Genomic DNA, 22,687 nt, shown 5'->3' on the forward strand with positions numbered 1-22,687 from the left:
ACGCCGGGGCAGCTGTTTTTCGGGGGTCGTACCGGCAAAGTGTTTTTGAAACACTTTTGGAGTTTGCTCATGAATATTCAGGGTACTGTAGGACAAAATTCTGCGACACACGGTGGTTCGTGGGTGTATTAATTGAAATGGCACCACATTCGGTGCAATCTGCTTGCTTACGTCGCTTACGATCTCCCTGAAGCGATCGGGCCGACTGTGAGACGCGAGAGAGTCTTCCTTCCTTGCCTTTCTAGCGGGGTTTTTCTTCCTACCCGTTCTGTTTTGTTTGCTAACGCCACCGTGTTTGAAGTGGGGCTTCGCTTGTCGCTCATTTACGAGCGACCGGCTGACAGAGCTTATCCCAGTTATTAATGATGTGCACGGGATGCTTGTTCACGGATTTGTGACTAATTCTATTGGACGGCAATTCGGCGAACTGTGGTGCGTCGTTTTTTTGCTTTGCTTTGTTTCTTTTTGCCTGAAGCGAATGGAAGAGATTTGAGACGTTTTTAGTGAAGCCCAATAGAGCATAACAAAGGGAGGGATGTAATACAAGGGTAGAAGATTACGCGTTTCTTTAATATTAAAGTAACGTATTTTCCTTTGAGAAATGGATTTCTACACTTATAAGGATTAAACATTTGAATGCATAATAAACATAAAAGTGAAACCTTTGATGTAAAAGTCTACAAATGTGTAAGAAAATAAAATAATATTAATTTTTGTTGGATTTTGAGATAGGCAGAACACACCCTTAAGTTAGGCACTTAATTAATAACGCCCATGCATAGGCAACACGCATTACATGTATTTTCCCATTAGACAGAAATCCCATTTAAACTAGAATCCTATCATCATCAACACTAACATTTTGGAATCGTGCCAACGCAACGAGAATTAAATAAGAAAATGTATGTATCGCTAACGGAGCACATAGGCTCCTGATAACATTGGACAGATATTACCAAGTCCAATATAATTTACTGAGTTTTTTCTTCAACTTTTTGGTAAGCAGTGCTCTTATTGTGAAGTTCAATTCTCAATAAGAGTGGCAAGACCTCTTTGGAAAATTCCGAAGTTAGCTTGGCGGAAGTTTGCATAAGGGTGCCAGCCTTTTTTAAAGCTTTTGCTCGGGAGTGCTGCTCCCCCCACTTAATACAGTCCACGAGACGGAATAGGCCGTAGAAACCTATAATAATAATACAGTCTGTTCAAAAAGTATTCGTCTAGCTGAATGTTTTGCATAAAAAGGCGAATTATGACCGCAATATACGTGGGGTGGTAAAAGTAATCATGGGGTTTGATAAAGGGACTATCAATACACACGTACTGCTAAAAATAAGCATTAAATAGTAAATTATTTAAAAAACTAAAAAAAATCATTTGATTGGTGCGCAAAAAGTATTCGTGATTGATGCTGAACGATCAACTCGATTAAGCTTTAAATAGTTTCACAGAAACGATTGTAAAAGAAAGGAACCATTCTTTTACAAAGGATTCATTAAAGTAAAACAGGAAGTTAAGAGTGTTTCTTACCTTAATTATCATCCTGATTGTACCTTATTTTATTGACGGTTTAACAAGCATTTAAATGAAATCGTATATTTCTACCGGCGTGATCGATTTGGCACGCATGTAAACAACAACTACTGCCGCTACTGCTGCGGCACCAAATGCAGCACAATCGCCGAAATTGCACCGACACGCGCCTATCGACCGGCTGCATAAATCATCTCGCAAATCAGTATGCGTTGTATCGCTTTGGTGCGTGCGGGTGAAACATTTAAATTCGATAGCTCACCCAAAAATAATAGCACAAACACACACCCACACACACACACACATACCCACTCGTGTACTTACGTGTACGACCCCTTCCTTCAGCTGTCCTTCTCTTCTTGGTGCGCATCGTGTGCTTCATAAAAGCCGAACTGTTTATCATCGACCAGACGACGAAAACGCTTGCATTTGCGGCCATTTTGGGGCCACGCTGGGCCACTGGATCGATGTGCCCGGCTCGACACTCTGCCGTGCCTTCTCTCACGGCACTTGCAGCGTACCCAGGCGGTGTTTTATTTTTAATGTTATTTCCGTAAGCGTTAATGAATTATTATTGAAATAATACTGTACCGGTGGGGATTAATCCGGGTCGCCCATAAACCAGAACAACCACCTCCCAGCCTCCCAGAGCGCGAGTGGGACAATTGCTTCAACTTTGGCGATGGACACTTTGGAGGAGGGGACACACCCAATTCCCTGTGTCGGCGTGGAGAACGGGTGAATCATTGATCAAAAATTAAAACCTCCCCAAACGATGGGGTCTGTGCTTGGGAGATTTTCATTATACACAGACACACGCACCGTCAACGCTATCAATGCCTCCATCACCGTCATCATCACCGTCATCATCATCATCATCATCATGAACGACAGCATAGTTTATCTGGCAGTGGAGGAAAAAAAGCCGAGGCACTTCGACAATAACCTCTTTTCCAATTTCATTGAAATCAACGCACAATGAGTGCGCGCTCCTTCTGGGGGTTTATCGTTTTCATCGCGTTCCGTTGCGCCGTACGCTGGCTTATTGTTGGGTGATTTTTCAGCTTTACACACGCACACACACATACACTCAGACACAGACTCTGGTGGGTTTCCGTTTATTTTATTGCCGCGCTCGGGCGCATGAAAAATGGATGCAAGTAAAAGTGGAGCGAACTTATCTCCAAGCAAGCGCGGATCGAAAAGCCGGGGGCATAAAAGGACATTGAATTGCATTACGCACGCATACACACACACACACACACACACGCAAAAAACCCCCAAGCACAACGATACAGCAATAAAGAGTTGTTGAAAGAGGATACATCACCGAGGTTGGAATGATTTCGCTGATAATTTTCCGCTTCCCGGGTGGGAGGTTTTAAAGTAAAAGTAGTCATTGATTGTAGGATTTCATTGCTGTTGTCGCTTTTAGTGGCAGACAATTATGATTAATATTAAGCGTTTTCTAATAATTATGTTCAAAATGTTTGCTTTAACTACATTATTTTTAATTTTGAGAGGAAAAATAGCCGTAGCTTCGCATAAAAAAGCTAATAATGGGACCTTTCACGATTCTAGTCAGTTTTTTGTATGGAGTTTGACAGTTGGAGGTTGAAATCATGCAAACACTACATACAAAACCACACACAAAACTAGTTTGCAATTTTCAGTCTAGATTATTCTAGTCTCAAAGCTAGAATAAGATTCGAGTACCTGCTCGAAAAATGCAAAACAAGGTGGTGTTCTTCTTCTTCTTCTATTTGGTGTAACGTCCTACGCGGACATGCCGGCCTATACAGGCTTTCGAGACTTAATTCATAACCACGTAGCCAGATAGTCAATCCTTGCTACGGGGGGACGGTCCATTCTGGGCTTGAACCCATGACGAACATTTTATTGAGTCGTTCGAGTTGGCGACTGTACCACGGGACCGTCCTTAGGTGGTGTTTACATTTATCCCAAGGGGCATTAAAGAGATCTGGTGAGGGAATCTAGAATCAAAGTGTATGTAGTCCAGGTGGTCTCATAGCATGTTTTTTTTATAACCACATTTTAATATTACTTTTTGACAGGATGGGTCGACACTTTTGTTCAAACAAGCTTTCTGGAGGCTTGACGAATTCATAAAACACTCTTAAAATCTTCATTCAGAAACATAAGCGATAAAAATCAGCCTTTTAACCTTGGGATACGCCCACCTGCATATTATACCCACTTAGATAGCTGCTTAGAAACTGCTATATAATGCAAACAGCTGACAGGCTGAAATTTCAGCCTACAAACTTAAAACGAAAAGGGCTCCAATATCAAAAAAATTAATTTAGCAAAGATAATTGCATACCTTCAGGCGCAATTGCTAATAGCTTTCACCGAATGTACCATTATGGTAACTTTCGTTTGATTTAAGCGAGGTGGAGATCAAAGTGCTCACTTTTTCGATTAAAGAAGGTTTTGAAATTGTACTTGCTTGAATTGAATCAAAGAAAATTTATAAAACGGTATTTGTATGATGAGTGTTCCATAAAACCTTCATTGTAGATTGCATACTTTACGACAATTGGATGTAGATATGCTTACTTAGAATTAACATCACAAATGATCCCAATATGTGCAACTGTCCGAGCGTATTTATCGTACTAAGCAAATGCATTTTCTTTAATTCAACAGCAATTTTCCCAAAGCATGCGACATCTTCATAAAATATAATCCTCCCAAGAGGACCCCCTCCGGACTTCCAATATTGATTAAGCAATTTAAGAAATGCACATTAGCTCTTTCGTCTCCTGCCAGCCTGCCCAGCACTTGACTCCTGCACTACTGCACGAGCGCTGCACCGGAAAATACATTTCATTATCCCGTTCCACTACGTCGAGTAGTCGTCGTCGTCTAAGTCGCTTTCCAGCTACCGCCTGCTAAAGTTAACAGGTGCAGAAATCCCTTCCATTCTATCTCATTCTTGAGAATGAGAGAGTGCGAGGAAAAAAATGCTGCAAACAATCAGGCAAAAACCTAATATTGCTACGCCACGGTACAGCAAAAGCCCACACTTTGTCTCTCCCTGGCTGGCTTTTCTGTTTGCCTCCTCCTTCCACGGCACTACTACTTCGGTGCAATAAATGTAGATTGCAATGTCTTTCTGACAATTTTACCCGTCACCCGGGCAACACTCTCGCCCACAGACACATGCCCGTCAAGATGCACCGTGGAGTATTGCACCGTGTGGCAGCCCCGTTACCTCGAGAGATGCAGGCGTACTTCAATGGAAATTTTACTTTTTAATATTGTAAAGCACTCGCACCATTTCTGTAGCAGTGTATACATAGTTTTTTGCCATTATTGTGTGTGCTAGTGGGAGGGAGGGAGGAAGTCTACCACAGCACACACACTTACAAAGCACAGTGCCAGTCGCTAGCGTGACCAGTTGCATCGCAGCTGCTGCTAACAGTCCCGTCCAGCACAACCGTGCTCGCGGAGAACGGCACAAAGTGCAGCGGCGATGCTACGGAATGTTTGGCCCGTAGTAGTGCGTATCGAATGCCCGCATCTGCGGAGCTTCTGTATGCAGCTCGTGCGCGCGATAAGAGGAAGATGGTTTTCACTTGATTATAGTGCATCTTCGCTCGGTGGGTTTGTTGGCTGTACGAGCCGCTGTTATGCTGCTGCTGCTGCTGCTGCTGTTTTTTTATGTTCCTCTTTCCGTATTCATTCCTGCACGCTTTTCCCCGGCCACAGCCCACAAATACCGAATCCGATTCCGTAACGTTCTGTCAACAGTGCACACCGCACGCTCTGCAGCCGCAAACACTTGTCCGTGTGCCAGCTGCACGAAACCATTTCAGGACGGCTTGGTTCGGGATGAAAATGAAACATAACCGAAACAACAAACAACAGACCATCCACCATGCGCCTGCTCTTCGACAATGGCTTTTCCTAGAAAAGCGGGAAAGGAAACATAAAACCACACACACACACAAATACACGTGTGGAAATGGAGTACGAGTACGGGTGGGGGAAAGGAGCGATGCTACAAAAAACATTGACCGTACGGGAAGATTGCACAATCCTAGTTTTGGAATTATCAGCCACGGGTAAAGGCGCCGTCCATAACATTCCGACACATTCCCAACAGTGGAAGGCTTCAAACAATAATGGAAAGTGAAAAAAATGACACACAAGTCGAGGACAGCACGGACACACACACACCACTATCTGTACCGCAAACCAGAAAAGCGAACCTTCACGCCAGCATCAACCAAGAGCCCACGCAAGCACAGTAAGTCCAACAGTCCACCAGCCGCCCGTTTCAGTGAGACCCTGGTGTCCCAAAAAATAAAACAATAGTGACAGTGAAGGAAAGGGAAGCAGGAGCCTGTAGGAGCTTTAAAAATTATCAACCCCAAACACAGCACGAGCACATAAATCTTAAACAGCCCGCATCCAATCACGACGCGAACCGCAACCGTCGCGGCGGCGCAAGTCGTCGTGTTCGTCGGTGCACGTCACGGTCACGGGGTTTTTGCGGCAAAAGGACCTTTTGTAGCCTCTTTATGTGTATGTGTGTGTATGTGTTTCCTTTCCTAGATGGGGTCAAAGGAGCGGGAGGAGAGGCCATAGGCAGACTGGGCAGAGTGCGATTGCCACATGGTAGCAAATTAAAAACTGTCAACGGGTTGAACGCGGGCTGGCAAAACCAAACCAACACAACAAACAAAGGTAGCAGCGGAGAAAATAGGAGGGAAACAAAGCAAACTGATCCCGATTCGAACTGTGTGTGTGTGTGTGTGTGTGTGTGGGAGGGTGAGTGTGCGTTTCTCATCTCGAGTGGTTCGTCGGAGAGATTGCAATCGGGTCGGTTGGGGCTGCCTTTTCCCATTATTATTTCTATCGGTTTGACGTGCCACAACCGCACCCGTGACACGCGTCGATCGTGGAAGGATAGGGGAAAAAGGCTTTTTAAATTATTTTATACGAATACTTATTGACATATCTTACTTACTTTGAACAGTGTTTTCTCTCTATGTAATGGTTAAGTGTTATTGTCGTTATCGCTTGTTATAATTGAATGAATATGTGTAACAGGTTGAAACTGTCTCACTTCATAGTTTTGTAAATGTTGCACGTGAACATCCTACGCAATCAAATAGTTTGTTAAAATAATTTAATTTTTTTTTAATGTTTTCGTTTCGTACAGTTGAGTCATAAGCTTTATAACGAACTACCCATTAACACTTACCTAATATCTACTTCTAAAACTAAACTTTTGAATTAAAGTAGATAAATCAGTCAGGCACAACAAGCAGGGCGATAAAAATGCTAAAAAAGCAAAGAGTAATAAAAAAAGAAGACAAATAACAAATTCAACAACAGATTAACAGATGCGTTCATAGCTTAAAAGAGACGGCAATGACAACAGTTAAAACCGACAAGAGAGACAAACAGAAAGGTAAATGAAAAAAGTACCAAAATCACAGAAAATGAAGGTACTAATAAACACATTAACAGATAATATGGCAAATTAAGTCAAAATTTGGCTATCCATAATTTAAATTATCGTTATTTAACCTTTTTGCATGTGATGTGTTATGTCTATTGCAGTCCTTTAGGCGTTAACATTACAAACAACTTAAACCGGACCAATTCAATTGAAGCTTTATCTACATTTAGGCGCAAAACCGTTGTGAAAAAGTGAACAAGTCAGTACTTATGCATTGCAAATAGCACATATTTCAGATCCATTATCCCATACATAGCTCACAACTCTAGTGATGATATACTAACACCACTTCACTCGCGCGCAATGAATACAACATTTTGCGCGAGACCGGTATCGCGATAATTGAACCTCCTTTGCTGCTCTCCAGCCTACAGGCTGGACCATATTTCACACACATTCCATCTCGTTTCAGTGCAGTTCACCTGTGGAACGGTGTGCCAATGTGCCCTGTGGGGTCAAACATTCGGTAAATGGGCAATGGGAGGTCGCTGGCACAGTTTTACGTTCGAAACCCGCTCAATCACTTCCTTCCAACCGGGTAGAAGAAGAGTGACTCGCACATTCTACCCGCTCGAAAACCATATTTTCCAACACAAATCACAAACAAACGCCACTAAACACGGCCATTGCACAGTGTCCCGGTTCCCGGTTTACACACACACACATACACACACACACTCATCCCGCACCTGGTTTCCGTGGGATGGATTCGCACTCTCTGAAAATTCGGTTTTCCGCGCACAAACACCAAAAACCTGCCCTGACTGACCGGGCATATCCCCCCCTGTGGTCTGTGTGTGTGCTGTCGAAATGGGATTGATTTGAATGTTGGTATGGCAGGAAAATTAGATTACTGTCAGCACCAAACACGCGCTGTTTCTGTTCCACTTTCGCACCGTGGTCTGTTGTCTGGTGCATTTTGGGGTAGGGGAACGCGAAAAACACAACTCACCCTTCACAACCGTCCGTAGCAGAAAGCGGATCAAAAACCGAAGGTGACCCGAGGTGTGGGTGGTTGGGAATGGAAAATAAAAACCGATGCAAGCGGAGGAGAGGAGGGCCGAAAAATTGCACATCACATCCGAGTGCTCCGCAAACGCACTCGCGTACTGCGGGACGCACGCGAATAGTCATTTCATGCGCATCGATGGAACACGTGATTGCTGTTTTCGAGATCATCAAATATCTCATTCGATGTTTTTAGCCGAGTCCCGAGACCCGACTAGTGTGGATGAGTGGAATGGCAGGCATTTTGTCTGCACCCTCCATCCTCCCCCTCTCCCCCACCCCACCACTGATGCGCTGATTGTGCTGTTCCGAACGGGGTTCGAAGGAGTACCGGATAAACTGGATTTCCACTCTTTGGCAAAACGGTTCGAGCGACCCGGGGTGAACGGGTTTGAAAATTGGACTTTGGAGGTTCCATTTTGTGTGTGTGTGTGAAGGTGTGTGTCTCCCTCACCCAAAATATCCATCATCCATTTTCATCCATTTTCATCCTATGCACTCTTTTGCAGCCGGTTGTTTTTTTATGATTCCTTTTGCCGTTGGATCGTTTGTTTTTTATCGGGGTTTTTAAAACACACCGTTACTCCGTACAACATGGGGACGAGCCCTCTTGCCGGACGAAAACCGATGAGAAAACGATTTTCACCGCCCTCCACACTCTCCATGGCTTTCCCCACCACTCCAATCCTTTAGAACGATTTTCCCATCGGTTCGCGTTAACGACAAACGCGAAATGGTACCGCGATGTTCGATTTATCGTTTTCATCATTTCGGTTTGTTTTAATCCCGTTTCCGGTCGATTCCCGGTTGCGTGTGATTTCTACACTCCCCCTTCCTCTCCCCCTTCCTCCCTTCATTTTTCCTTTCAATTTTCTGCGTCTCCATCTGTCCCCACCGGATGTTTGTTTGCGTACGTGTGCATGCTGCGTGTGCGTATTTATCAAATTCACTCGCCTCGATTGCGGTGCACCAACTGGCGGTGCAGTTTTCTGATCTGTGCGTTTGCTGGCGTACAAAACCGGCAACAAAAAACACGCACACATAGAGGGTCGCTTAGAATAGGACCGTCGAGCTGCTGCAGTACACACACACACACACACACACACACACACACACACACCGGCACGCAGTCTAGATTGCATCGGAAACGGTGAAACTAACCGCCACGCTGTGACCCTCGATCGCACGAGAATGGTGGCCACTAATTGGATACGCTGATTTTATTTATAGCTTCAAACTCTTGACCCCTTTACTGGGCAATTGTAATCTGGGACTTGTTTTTTTTGTTGGTGTGTTTTGATGAAAATGGAAAAGATTTTTCTTTTGCGGTGGGAGGTATTTCAACTCATTGGAATGGGAAAAAAGGAAGATTAATGAAGTGTATGTTGACATAAGTTAGGCATTTGATTGTGTTTTGAGGGTTTGAAATGTCATTGTAACAACGATTGATGATTTATCTTTTCACTTGAAGCTGATTATTGAATTATGAAAATCTTTTATATTGTAGTTTTAAGACATTGCCAATTGTCAATTGCTCCGCCATCACATTACAGCTATTCAACAAACCAGATGCCTCCTGATTGGAAACTCATAATACTACATGTTGATTAGCTTCAGTAACAAGCGGTCATATCGGGGAGTTCGTTCGTTGCCGGGAACGTTCGCCGCGAAGCTCATTTTCACTCATTTCATAGCCCTCTACGATCAAAAATTAGAAATCCGTCTAGGTTTTGTTCAATCTAGTGGTACAACCCTGTCCACTCATGAGCGACGAGCGTTCTTCGACGAACGAGTTCCCCGATACGGCCGATTCTAAACCTACACTGGCTCTGGAACTCATTCTGAACCCTTTTTGGTTTGGGAATAGGTCACATACTGGTCTTGGAACCGATCCTGAACCGACACCGGTTCTGGAACTGACGCTTATCTCGCTCTTGATGCTGATCCTGAACCCATCCCAGTCCTTGAACATACTCTGACTCAATACCGATCGTAGACCTGGTACTGACTCCAATCCTAGAATTGGAATTGAATCTTAGTTTATGCAGGTCCTACAATACTTGGACTTGGACCCATACTTTATTATTTACTATCCGGCGTTACAACCGCTTTGCGGTCTTGGCCTGCTTCAGGAGTGCCCGAGCATCGCTTGCGGTCTCGCGCCTTCGTCTGCCAGTCCATTATCCCGGCCTTAATGGCGAACGCCTCCACGCCATCTTGCCACCTCAATTTGGGCCTACCACGCCTCTTCTGTCCTTGTGGACGGTCTAAAAAGACTTTACGGGCTGGGTCGTCCGTTTCCATGAGTATAACATGGCCAGCCCACCGGAGCCTGACGAGCTTGATAAGCTCTACGACAGTGAGGTCGCCGTACAACTCGTATAACATCTCGTCATTATAACGGCTCCTCCAATGTCCTTCTACTCATACTGGGCCAAGTATCCTTTTGAACATCTTCCTCTCGATCGCGGCTAAGAGGGTCAGTTTTGGACAGTGTCCATGTCTCAGAGGCGTATGTGAGTACCGGTACTATAAAGGTGCTATATAGTCCCAGCTTCGTCCGTCGCGACAGGTTCTTTCAGGTGAAATGATTTTTCAGGCTGTAGAAAGACCGGTTCTCGACGGGTTTTAGCCGGTCTCGTAGTACAGTCGTCAACTCGTACGACTTAACAACATGCCCGTCATGGGTTCTAACCCCAAATGGATCGTGCCGCCATACGTAGGACTGACTATCCTGTTATGGGGGGAATTCAATTAGTCACTGAAAGCCAAGCCCACAAGTGGTACAGGCAGGCCTTGACCGCCAACGGTTGTTGAGCCAAAGAAGAAGAAGAAGAATGACCGGTTGGCAGCCAGCATCCTTGCGCGCAACTCAGCTTCCATGCTATTGTCGTTGCTGACCTTAGACCCCAGAGAGGTGAAATCTGGGACGACTTCAAAAGTGCGTTCACCTATCTGTACGTCACGCCTACGTACATTCGTACATTCTGATTATTGGTAGGCCCACTGATGTTGCCACCATCAGTTTGGACTTTGCCTCGTTTATCTGCAATCCGAGGCTCTCTGCCGGCTGCGATCCCTTGGTAGGCTTCTGCTACATAGGAGAGCCGCAGACCAATGATGTCTATATCATCAGACTCTAGCGCCAGATTGAATAGGAGACAGGCAAGCCCCCCTGGCGCAGACCTTTGGTGGTAGCAAAAGGTCCTGAGAGTTTTCCATCCACCCTCACCTAGCAAGTGACGTTGATCATACCCATACAGTTCCTATAAATTAATCCTAATCCCGAAACATCCCTGGCGCTTTTACAGAATCGATTCCAATCCTAAAACTCATCTCCATCCATCCTAATCTTGGAACTGATCTTCAGTTCATGTAGGTCCTTAAATATATCTTGAACCTATCAAAAACACAAAACTTTTCCAGAGCTATGTAAAATTTATTCTGGTCCTAGAACTTAAACTGAATCCTTCCTGAGCTTGGAAATGATCCTGAAGCTCTACCGGTCCTGGAGTCGATCTCTAACCTATACCTTCAATTATCCATCTGTTCGTGATCATGAAACTATATCGGTCCTGAAATTTAAGCCAGACCCGTTTCTCTGGAGCCTAGTTTGAAATTTGGAATCCAAGCAAAACCCTCCAGTTTCCAACAGTTCCACTCACACGAATAACATCCCAGCCACTACCGGCTGTTACGAACCGTCCTCACCCTACTCTAAACGATTAAAACACCATCGCCCGCAAGCTGGCGTACCACCAAAAACCGTTCCAGCTGGCACAAACACTCCCCAAAATGCGTACCAAATGCTTCCCGCCACTTAAACACTCGTTAACTTAAGAGACCTTCGCCGACTTCCCGCGGATGTGGCGCACGCGGGAACTTTGTTCGGGGACAGTAGTAATGATAGTAATATAATTCGCAATTTCCTTCCATTCCCATTCTCTCTCTCTCTCCGTTTGCAGATGTGTTCAGCGTCGAGGGCGTCGAGGGACGGAGCGTTGAGCTGCACTGTCCCATCACGGTACCACTGTCCCAGGTGTACATGGTGCTGTGGTTTAAGGATAATGCCGGCATCCCACTGTACAGGTATGGTCGCTCGGTCGATGGCAGTACATCATGCAGCGTGGTATCATATCGTTCATCTTACACTTCTTTATTTTTCTTCTCGTGTATTTTTCGGGTAATGGTTGCCGCTGTAATCTCTACGAAATGCGTCATCCCCACCTCGAAATGTTCCACTCACACAGTGTCGATGTACGTGACAAAATTTCCCGCCAGCCGGCACACTGGTCAGCGCCGGAAGTATTTGGATCACGTGCCAAATTCAATATTGATAAATCACCGGCATCTTTGCTGATCAAGGTAAGTTTCACCAGAGCGGGGAGCGATAGGAGTTGTACTAACTTTCCTTTGCACCACATTCCATTACAAATTTTAATTACGATTGGGATGGGACGGGGACGACCTTTGGGCAATGATGGCCGCTGTGGCTTTCTTGTGTTTGAACTTGATTTTTTTTTTCGATAGTGTGTGTTTTAGGAGGGAAACATGTAGGTATGTTTGCAAAAGCTTCGGGTTTATTATTGCCAAGTTCTTCATATCGGAAATACAAAAAAGGCGATATGATTTGATAAATTATTATCAGTTTGGATTTTTTTTCTATTTAGTACGACAGTACAATTCAATTCCTTTGTCTTTGAAGGAATAATGAGCAAACTAATGTCGTAGTCGTTTCAAGCCGAAATTTTATTTTTACAGAGTTTTGCTAGATATGGAGAGGTCAGGTCAAAGGTCACTGTTAGATAAAGAGTAGAGTAGAGTGTTGGCAGAGAAAAATAAAATTGAACACCCATCGATTTTATGAAAAAAAAGAAAAAGATTAGTGGAAGATACTGTCTGCCAGGTTATTTTTTTAAAGGAATTTAAACATTCATTAAGTAAACCAGATGCTATCTCCGCAGCTTCTACTATATGGAGTCTGGTCCGATGATATTTGTAATGAAATTTTTGTTCTTGCTTGTTACTTCATTTCTTTCACATAGTTCAATAATGTTTTCTGATATTTTTTCTTAAAATTGGTATGAAATACTTTGTTGAACTTCAATGAAAACCAACCGGCCATCAGAGTTTGTTATTTTAAAGTTATAGTCAATGTGTCGTAATCACCCCACAAGGTGTCGGTTTTACTCCATCATGGTGTCGATCTTACCCGCACTGCAGTTGTGATGCAACAAAAAAAACACACTTTTTTATTTCAATCAAAATGTTATCAAAATCAATCCAGGAACCGTAGTTTTTCGTAAGATGGTACATAATGAATCAAAAAAGCTAATGAATTCCTTACAAACAAGCTTAACAGCCAACAGCAAAGCAGCACGTGCAGAAATGCACAGAACTGGAAAGAGCATGCGGGTATTTGTAATCGAGACGTTTGCTAATACCAACCAGCAACATTGACCACATCGACCACCCAACGAACCGTCACGGTCATGACGTAAACATTTCAATTAAAAGCCCACAACAAAGCATGAACTTTAAACCCCTACACATCTGGATCGTTGGTGATGCAAATAGTAAGGTCCGTAGGATTAACGTTTGCCCTTTTGTAAACAGCCCACTAGTGGTATGGTTTTTGTCTCGCGCGAAATGCATCCACTTGCTGACATGCGATCCACACCACCCTCTCAAAAACACCACCCTAACGCGACATGCACACTTTTTCAATCAAAAGCGTGTGCCACGCGGAACAGAATGAGAAGCTTCTAATTTGGTACTTGCAAGCAGCATGGACACGGACACTCACAAACCCGCTCGTTAAGTAAGCAGCACCCCGTTGAGGCTAGGCGGCGAGTCGCTCTGACGTCCACACGCAGACACACACACACCCCGGTATTAGCTTTAATAGGGTGTACAGTGCCCATTTTCACTCCTCCGCTGTTCACATACGCTCCTGTTCGAGGGGAAGGGCTTTCAAGAACCATGAATGGAAGGTTAATATAAATATCAACCATAAATGACTCATAAATTCTTGCTGCTCTACCTGTGCCATGCTACTAGCAGCGACCATGAACGTGTGTTTTTAGGGAGGTGAACGTTTACAGCACCACTTCTGGGCGACGCTTCCGCCCGATCATGGGCCCCACGTGTACATCCAATCGGAACTTCCGCTATAAACACACACACACACACACATAAGTCCGGTCGGTCACGCTCGTGTGTGTGTGTGTGTGTGCTTGTTCTTTTACAAGACCAATAATTTGCTACAGATTGCTCACACCGTTCACAATTCGATAAGATTGCCGTTTTGCACGGGCAGTGGCGGAATCTCGTAGTAATAAAAAACAGCAGCAGCAGCAACAGCAACAACACGCTCCCGTGACACGCATACCGGCCAGCCAAGAAGTTGTAAAATTAATGAACAAAATAAAATGGATGAAAAAAAATGAAGCACAACATACACACGCGTCACTAACAACAAACTCGCAACCGCGAGTTGCGCGAGCTGCGTCCGCAAACCGGGTGTAGGCCCGAAAGCCGAATTCATTACGCGGCAAATGTGTATTGAAATTTAATGTCACCCAACCACACCACCACCAGGTGTAGTACGGCTGCAATACAAGCACACACTTACACACACACACATACATGCCACCCGTTACCCCCTTTGTGTCCGTGTTTCCTCCTCTTTGCGTCACCCACTGAGCGTCCTTTGACGTATTCATGCATGCGGTGCGCTACGCTTTCATGTACTTATGCTATGCTCGCGCAGTGTCGATGAATCGTGCACACGGGCCACGGGGCTGGCCTGGCTGGACATGGGAACAACCCGTGCTTGATGAAAGCGAAGGCACCGCAGGGTGTCAGGTGGAAAGTAAAATCAATGTTTAACCAAAGAAAATCGTGTTTGCGGTTGTAGCCCATCTGCCAAGTGTTTGTTTCACAGCTTTTTTTTGTTGTTGCTATTGCTGGAATCCCTCTCTCTCTCTCTCTCTCTCTCTCTCTCTCTCTCTCTCTCTCTCTCTCACACACTCCCGGTTTCTCTTAAAAAAGGGAAGAGTAACGAAGAGTATGTTGGCATCGGTTTTATTTGTGTTGTGATTTTGCTGTTTCGGGGCTGTACTTTGTTCCCTTTTTTTCACCCCTGTTTTCCTTTCCCTTGTGGCGGGTTCGTGTTGCTGCGCACTGCAAAATCATTAAGCGTTTCTGTTGCCACCGTAGCCACTCGAATGCCGGAATGTTGAAATTCACCAAAAAAAATGAAAGAGCAGAGTTTGGTTCGAACACAACAGCGCGAATGTTTTCCGGCGCGTGCGGGTACGTGCGTAATTAGTGCGAGTATTCGATGGTCAAATGATGAGTCGACTTCGTGCGATACTAGGATCTTGTGCTGCCGCGGGGGGTTATCAGCGCACTTTCCCGAGGATGGATGTTTTTTGTTTATTCAATGAAAGAAAGGATACAGCTGCGCGCCGGCACGGCACGGGGGATGGTGGCATACTTGTAAAGCAGAAGCTTTGGCACTTAATTTAATTAAAAAAATACTAATTGTCGTAATGATCAGTGTGCGCCGTACTTCGGTCGCCGCCGCCGGTGGAAGCTTTCGTGACGGATGCCTAGAACGCGCTAGACTTAATTAACTGCATTGCAAGGCAATCGTGGCAGCAAGTGGTAACATATCGTGCCGTGTAAGCATTGCGAGTAATTTTTACTTTATAGGAATACACATGTTTGGGCGGAAGCAGAGGAGCATTTTCAGCTTCAGTATGTTTATAGCTTTTCAAAAGCTTTGGCTAGGATTTTTTTCTACTTGAAAGGAGGTATTCTTCTTCTTCTTTTTGGCACAACAACCGCTGCCGGTCAAGGCCTGTGCCTGTACCCTAGTGAAGTGGGCTTGGCTTTCAGTGACTTATTGTTACCGTAGCAGGATAGTCAGTCCTACGTATAGGGGCACGGTCTATTCGGGGCTTGAACCCATGACGGGCATGTTGTTAAGTCGTTCGAGTTGACAACTGTACCACCAGACTGGCCCAGGAGGAATACATTTCGGTAAAAGTAAGGCTCAGCGCTCTACGTTACATTGGAGAAGCGTTACATCCCTTAAAATATTCCCAAGCAGCATTTTATACACTGGTCGGTATACAGTTCCCCACGCGACCGACCAGTGTACATTATTTGAATGAAAAATATTTGCCAATTGCCATGAAAAAAGTTAATTGCTTTAAGATAAATCGATTTCTACGAGATTAAATTTTTAAACTACAAGTAAATAACAGGTTTAACATTTTTCATTTGTTGTACTATGGTTTATGAAAAATAGTCTGAAAGAAGGAAGTTCATAAACACCCCAAAAGCTTTCAATTGAAGTAGCATTTCCTATGAGTTGAAAATATAAAATTAAAAAAAAATGTATAGTTAAATTAAATAAATGCAATATAATTATTACCTATTCAATCCATGTTTCCGGCCATTTTGTATAAAAATTACTTTAGAAGTGAGGGCTCTTTTTTAAAGTGAGGGAAATGAAGTTAACAAATACTTGTATGTACCTCATTATCCAGATATTGGGAAAATAAATAAATAATCATTTTTTATGATCAACCCTTTTTTATGTATAAGATTGATATAATTGTATTTCTTGAAGTTGTCACAACTCACTGAAGCTGTTAAAACTGACAGCTTAATAATAATATTATAATTTATTTATACTCATGAATTATTAGTGGGTTTTATATTTAATAGTGATTGCTGTACTTTTTATGTTTATTCAAATATTGTTGCTTTTCTAATTATCATTTTAAAATAATCATATAAAATAAAAATTATATTAATAATAGATCTATCAATTTGTTCATCCACGGCGGTTAAAACAGACAAATGTTTTAATGCTGCTTGGGGTTGCGATAAACAGGCGTTACGCATAACGCTAGCGTAACATTGAGGGCCGAACCTTACTTTTACCTACATTTCGACAGTTGTAAGTTTTGTAATCGAAGCAGGCGTTTAAATGATGTTTTCAAAATAACCGTTAATTATTAGATATAACTTTTCATATGGGAACAAACATAGTTTATAATTAACTAAAAGGAAAAGCTCAATAAATTATTAAAAAATATATGTTTTGCCTTTTCCCCTGTCCTAAATATTACAAAACAAGATTTGGACTCTCACATTGGTCATTTGGCATTCTAAGTCTCTTGATTATTTATCAACCAACTTAACCATTCACTGTTCTTATAGCATTTGGTTCAGAAAAGCCAGTACTTCAACACAGTTTTCTCCTATCAGTATGATGATGCTATGCTTACTCTACATGTCATTCTTAATTGGTAGTGTTCAATTTCAAAACTGCAAAAAAAAATAGTACATCCTCTTTGATAAAAGGATCTGTAATTTACCAAACGCTCTGTGTGTAAATACCAAAGAATGCAATAGCTTGTGCATGTTCCATGTCGATTCCAGCATCGATCAATGTTCGGTAACTCTTCAAAGAAACGTTACACTTTTTCGGATCAGTTCAGCCACTCCCTACTCTCCTGCACACAACATATCGACGACACATCCTTTCGCCAAACAAACAGCTGACAGGGAACATGCAGCAAACAATGCATCATTTATTCACTGATCTGTACAGCCTTGTCCCGCCTTGTTTCAGCTAAATATCTCCAAAGCACAGTCAAGGGGGCTTCCATTTTTAATGATACATCTTGGGCCCGATGGATGTTGTTCTCATTTGCGTCAACTTGTGAATTGGTTGCCCGAATGCGGCCACTCAAACGGCAAAAGTCATTGAAGCACATTGACAATAGCACCACAGGGCAAATGGATTAAACACTGGAACAACCTTTTTTTTGCACAAAAATGTTCTGAACAGAAGCATGGTTTTCTTTAATTGTACATTTTCGCAATTTTCTCGTTCTGATGCAGAATTTAAAACGACACGATCAAGGAGTGTACCGGTGCCGAATCGACTTCCGCACGATACAGACGCAAACGTATCGGTACAACCTGTCCGTCATTGGTAAGTAGTAGTGAGCAGCATTCGAAATTGTTTCTCCTGTGGGAGAAACATGGAACCTTACAAACGTCTTTACAAATCGCGTACATCTGTTTATGCATCCTGCATCGCGCACATGGATAGATCGCACGTGATAAACTGCACACACACATTCACACCACTTGACGTACGCGACGAACCCGCGCGAAACCATAATTGTCCCCCGAGCAATGGGACGCCAACTGCTTCGTTGCTAGCGTCGGCGAAACACATTCAGTCACTCCGGTGCTTTACGCGCCATCCTACTTCGACAGCTGCCGGCTTCCCTTTTGCAGCAGCTACTTGATGTAATTGATGCACTTAAAACAAGACAATCACTTGTCATTGGCTGCTAATGTGCGGCTAATGCACCAGGGGGAAGGGCGCCGACTTGGGAGCATCGCATCTCATTATGATGGGGTTGTGTCACCAGCACAACACCGCCGTCACCACCACTTTGGGCCAATTGCCTCTTTGGGTAATTCTAAATGCATTTTCACCCTCCCATACCGACATCCTCGTCACGCAGGCTGCACAGTTCCCTTTCATCTTCCCTAATACACCTGCCCCATTTGGAGAGTGTAATGCTGTGGAAGCCTTTCAGCGCCACTTAATGCTGCTACTGCTGCTGCTACTGCTGCTGCTGATAGTGTGATGAAACGAATCGTAAATTCATACCCTTAACTTGCCTATTGACGATATGCAGTCGTGTGTATGCGTATCGTGTCAGTAAATTGGTGCGCCTTCGAGGGTTTCGTTATCGGCGTGCGATGGGATGGTTTGAATTTAATGAAATGGTTGTCTCTGCCTTTTGGAACTCACATAAAAGCATCGCGTTTGGTGCTCGATTTAGCAAACGCGTACCTGAACTGCCATTCGGTGCAATTACTAATTAAGATTTTGAATAGTGACTGTAGTGACTGGTTGTGCGTGTATCTGATGTGGATGAATAACGGCCTGGAAATTAAATCAGAATAAAATCACGTTCAAGGTTCGTTCAAGCTTTTGCGCCCGAAAGTAGGCAATATACTAAAATACTTAGTTTACAATGTCTGTTGACTAAGCTATAAAGATATTTGTTTGATTTATTTATTTTTAATTGGTTTGTATAGGTCTTTTGATAGGTTTCGTAAATGTTTATTTTATTTCACCACCAACGGACATTTTTTAATAAACCTTAACGAGCGAATGTTTAACAAAAGGTACAACGATCTAAATATTAGCGCCATCTGTGTGAAAACATGTCAAACTAAGATATGCACTTATTTTTTCGGTTCACTGAACGATTTCTTCAAATATTATAATTTTGATTTACTTTCATCCTTCACATCCTTACCGTGCCCAACTTTATTAAAAGAAAATGAGCTTCAGCATCGGGAATTATGCCACAAAAACCAGGCCGGCAAAACCCTCCGAATGCAGGCTCGGTCGCCTAATGAGCCGGACGAACGGACACCGAAGGGTCCGAAGGGAGAGAGAGAGAGAGAGACGCTCTGCACTGCCACTGGCACAGATTAAGACACTACTTACACCCGGCACTACTAAGCCCCTCATTATCTATTTACAGTGCTGCCCGAGCAACCGGTGGTTCTGGATCGGTGGGGACGCCACCTGAACGGCACCAAGCTCGGACCGAAGGAGGAAGGCGATGACGTCGTTATCACCTGCCGTGTTTCTGGTGGTAAGTTTGTCTACATCCACACACACACACACATCGTTTGAAAGTCGGGACAAGGTTCTGTCGCCCTTGCTTGTCATTAGCTGTCAAACCCCACGGTCCCGGTAACCGTTGAAAGCGGCTTTCGGTGGGTGGCTTTTCGGATCGGACAGCGTGGGTCGCCGTTGCGACGTTTTCAGGCGACGGCTTTCCAGGCGTCCTTTAAATCCATTAACACCACCACCGTCGCCACCTGCGTGTTAGCTTCACCGCGTCCGCCCCTTTTGCCACTTTCCACACCCACGTTAAGCAAATATTCGCTCCCTCTTCCCACAAAGTTCCCCTGTCAGTTTTTGCATCAGTCAAACCTCAATCAAGCGACTCCACAATGGCGACCAACGCTTAAAGTACACCCTTTCAGCAAGTGTTCCTCCCGCTCGGTACGAAATCCTCCAAACCAGAATTCCACCTGGGTCACATCACCACCTCACGTCATCTTGTCATAATGGTGCACCGAACGAAGGCACCCAGCACGGACCCGGACAGCAGTGAAGCAAACATAATGGTTGCATCTCGGGGCCTTGCAGCATCCCGACGCTGCAGCATCCCGACCGAGCTACAGCTCGTTCCGGTTTCCATTGCCAACATCCACCACCCCGGAAGTTAGCTAAAACTGTACTCTCCAGTTCCATCCACTTAGGAATGGAAACTTTTTCTTTCTTTTTACACGTGCCTCTCGCTCTCGTCCGCGTCTGCGCTGCGCTGCGTTTCGTCCATCAACCGGAAGCTCGCTTGGCACTTCAAGCGTCCCACGGACTCATCAAGCTAGATGTGACCGGAGCGAACACTGTAGGGAAGGAAAAGCTAATAATCATCACAAGACTACATCAAACATACTCTCGCACTGCGGAACAAACTGTGCATCGTCCATCGGTGGCAGCCATCTTCCGAACCGCCACCGCCGACCGGAAACACCGGAAACCGCCCCCCCGTGCGACAACATGCGTCAATGTTTCTGAAAGCCTTCCCGTACCAACTTTGTCACTGCTTGCCAAGGGGAGAGGATGCGTTTCGGGCGGCAATGCAATTCCGTTTCAAACGCGCATCGAAAGGCCCGTTATCCCGATGACGATTTGATGTCCCGCAGTGACATCAACCACCGCTAAGCCACCCGTTGGCCCGTTGGAAGTTAAATAAAAATGGGGACAAAAAACATACACAAAAGTGGCTCCTCTCCACTGGCACTGGAATATGACGAGCAGGGAGGGAGGGGGGGGGGGAGTAGAAATGATAGTTAATTTAAAAAGTTCGCGGATATTGGATAAGTTTCGGTGCCGTTTTTGCGGTTGCTGCGGGTGCGCCTTCGACTGCACTTCCGGCGCGTAAAGGCTTCGCGGTGGCGGCGACCGGCGGCGGCGGATGTAAGTTCGATTTGTGTAACTCGTCGCGTGTAGAGGGCGGAGAGAGAGAGGGGGGAGGGACTGAACGAAACATTTGTGACAGATACTACCATCACCTACCTCACCACCGACACCCGGCGCCTCACCAGGGCATCCGGTTGTGGATTTGCTCGCTCTCTGCCCAAAAACCCTTTTCATTTCACGTGCCCAGGTGCCGGGGCAATGATTGACGGACAGCAAGCGGATCGAGAAAGTTCTGGTTCACATTTCGCACGCTCCGGACGGGTTCGAAACGGGTGGGGGTTGTGATGAATTTTTAATAAATTCACTGCCGGATGTAGCGGTACATAATTAATTTCAATACAGCTTATCGGCATCAAGGGGTGTTTTTTCCCTTCTTGTAAAAAGAGAGAGAGAGAGAGAGAGAGAGAGAGAGAGAGAGAGAGCAGGAGAGGAATTACAGGCTGAAGAGTTTTTGTGAGACAGATCAGTTGGTAGCAGACGTGTTTCCCAGACGAGATGTGTGAACCTTTCAGTTCTGGAAGGAAATGTTCGATGTACTTGCGAGTGGTGTGGAAATTAAGAGTGATGTATCGGAATTCCTTCAAGCTTTTGTAATTGAACTGATGAAGTATAAATATAAATGGTATTGTACATCTGTATTCGACATCGTGTATGTAGTGTAATCATCAAGCCGTGCACCCTGAAAGTATACTCACAATGAGTTCGAATCCCCGACAAACTAATCCTGCTTTATCGTACTGTTAGCCACAATCTGTGTTAACACTATAACTGCCATCAATTTTGACTGGTAATGGTTAAGTTCAACGAACTTTAAATCATTCGTAGTAGCATTATATGAAAAAATTATGCTATTTTTAATCTTTATTACCAATTTCAAATAATGGGGCCCTTTCTGTTTTAAATTCGCAGGCTGAAATTTCAGCCTGTCAGCTATTTGCATTGTATAGCAGTTTTCGAGCAGCTATCTAAGTTGCTATAATATACTGGGTGGGCTTATCCCATGGTGTATGAAGGAGGTATTTAAAAGGCTGATTTTTATCGCTTCTGTTTATGAATGAAGATTTTCCAAGTGTTTTGTGTATTCGTTTTGTCAAAAAGTGATGTTCAAATTTGGTTATAAAAACATGCTATGAGACCACCTGGACTACACACATTTTGATTCTGGATTCCATCACCTGATCTATTTAATTCATCTTGGTATAAATGTAAACATCACTTTGTTTTGCCATTTTTTCGAGCAGGTACTTGAATCTAATTCTAGACTTAATTCGAGACTTGGCTTTCGAGACTTAATTCATTACCACGTAGCCGGATAATCAATCCTTACTACGGGGAGACGGTCCATTCTGGGCTTGAACCCACGAAACCATCACGGGCATGTTATTGAGTCGTTCCAGTTGACGACTGTACCACGGGACCGCCCCTGGATCATGTGTTTACATTTCAGCCTCCAACTGTCAAACTCCGTACAAAAAGCTGACCAGAATCGTGAAGGGCACCAATACTGGAGTTGATTGAAACGTTTTACTAAGCAG

The 22,687-nt window shown here is 44.2% G+C and overlaps 1 protein-coding gene across 3 annotated transcripts in view; it reads left to right on the forward strand.

Moving 5' to 3' along the window:
- LOC120954772 (nephrin-like) overlaps positions 1-22,687 on the forward strand; it is an 85,570-nt gene that overhangs the window by 31,226 nt on the left and 31,657 nt on the right. For all 3 annotated transcript variants that reach the window (XM_049609390.1, XM_049609388.1, XM_049609389.1), the window contains exons 4-7: positions 12,001-12,124; positions 12,286-12,400; positions 17,963-18,056; positions 19,639-19,752. In XM_049609390.1, coding sequence (XP_049465347.1) covers positions 12,001-12,124; positions 12,286-12,400; positions 17,963-18,056; positions 19,639-19,752 — 447 coding nt within the window. The remainder of the gene's footprint in view (positions 1-12,000; positions 12,125-12,285; positions 12,401-17,962; positions 18,057-19,638; positions 19,753-22,687) is intronic.

The sequence above is a fragment of the Anopheles coluzzii genome, chromosome 3 (genome assembly GCF_943734685.1).
Source record: "Anopheles coluzzii chromosome 3, AcolN3, whole genome shotgun sequence".
Classification (NCBI taxonomy): domain Eukaryota; kingdom Metazoa; phylum Arthropoda; class Insecta; order Diptera; family Culicidae; genus Anopheles; species Anopheles coluzzii.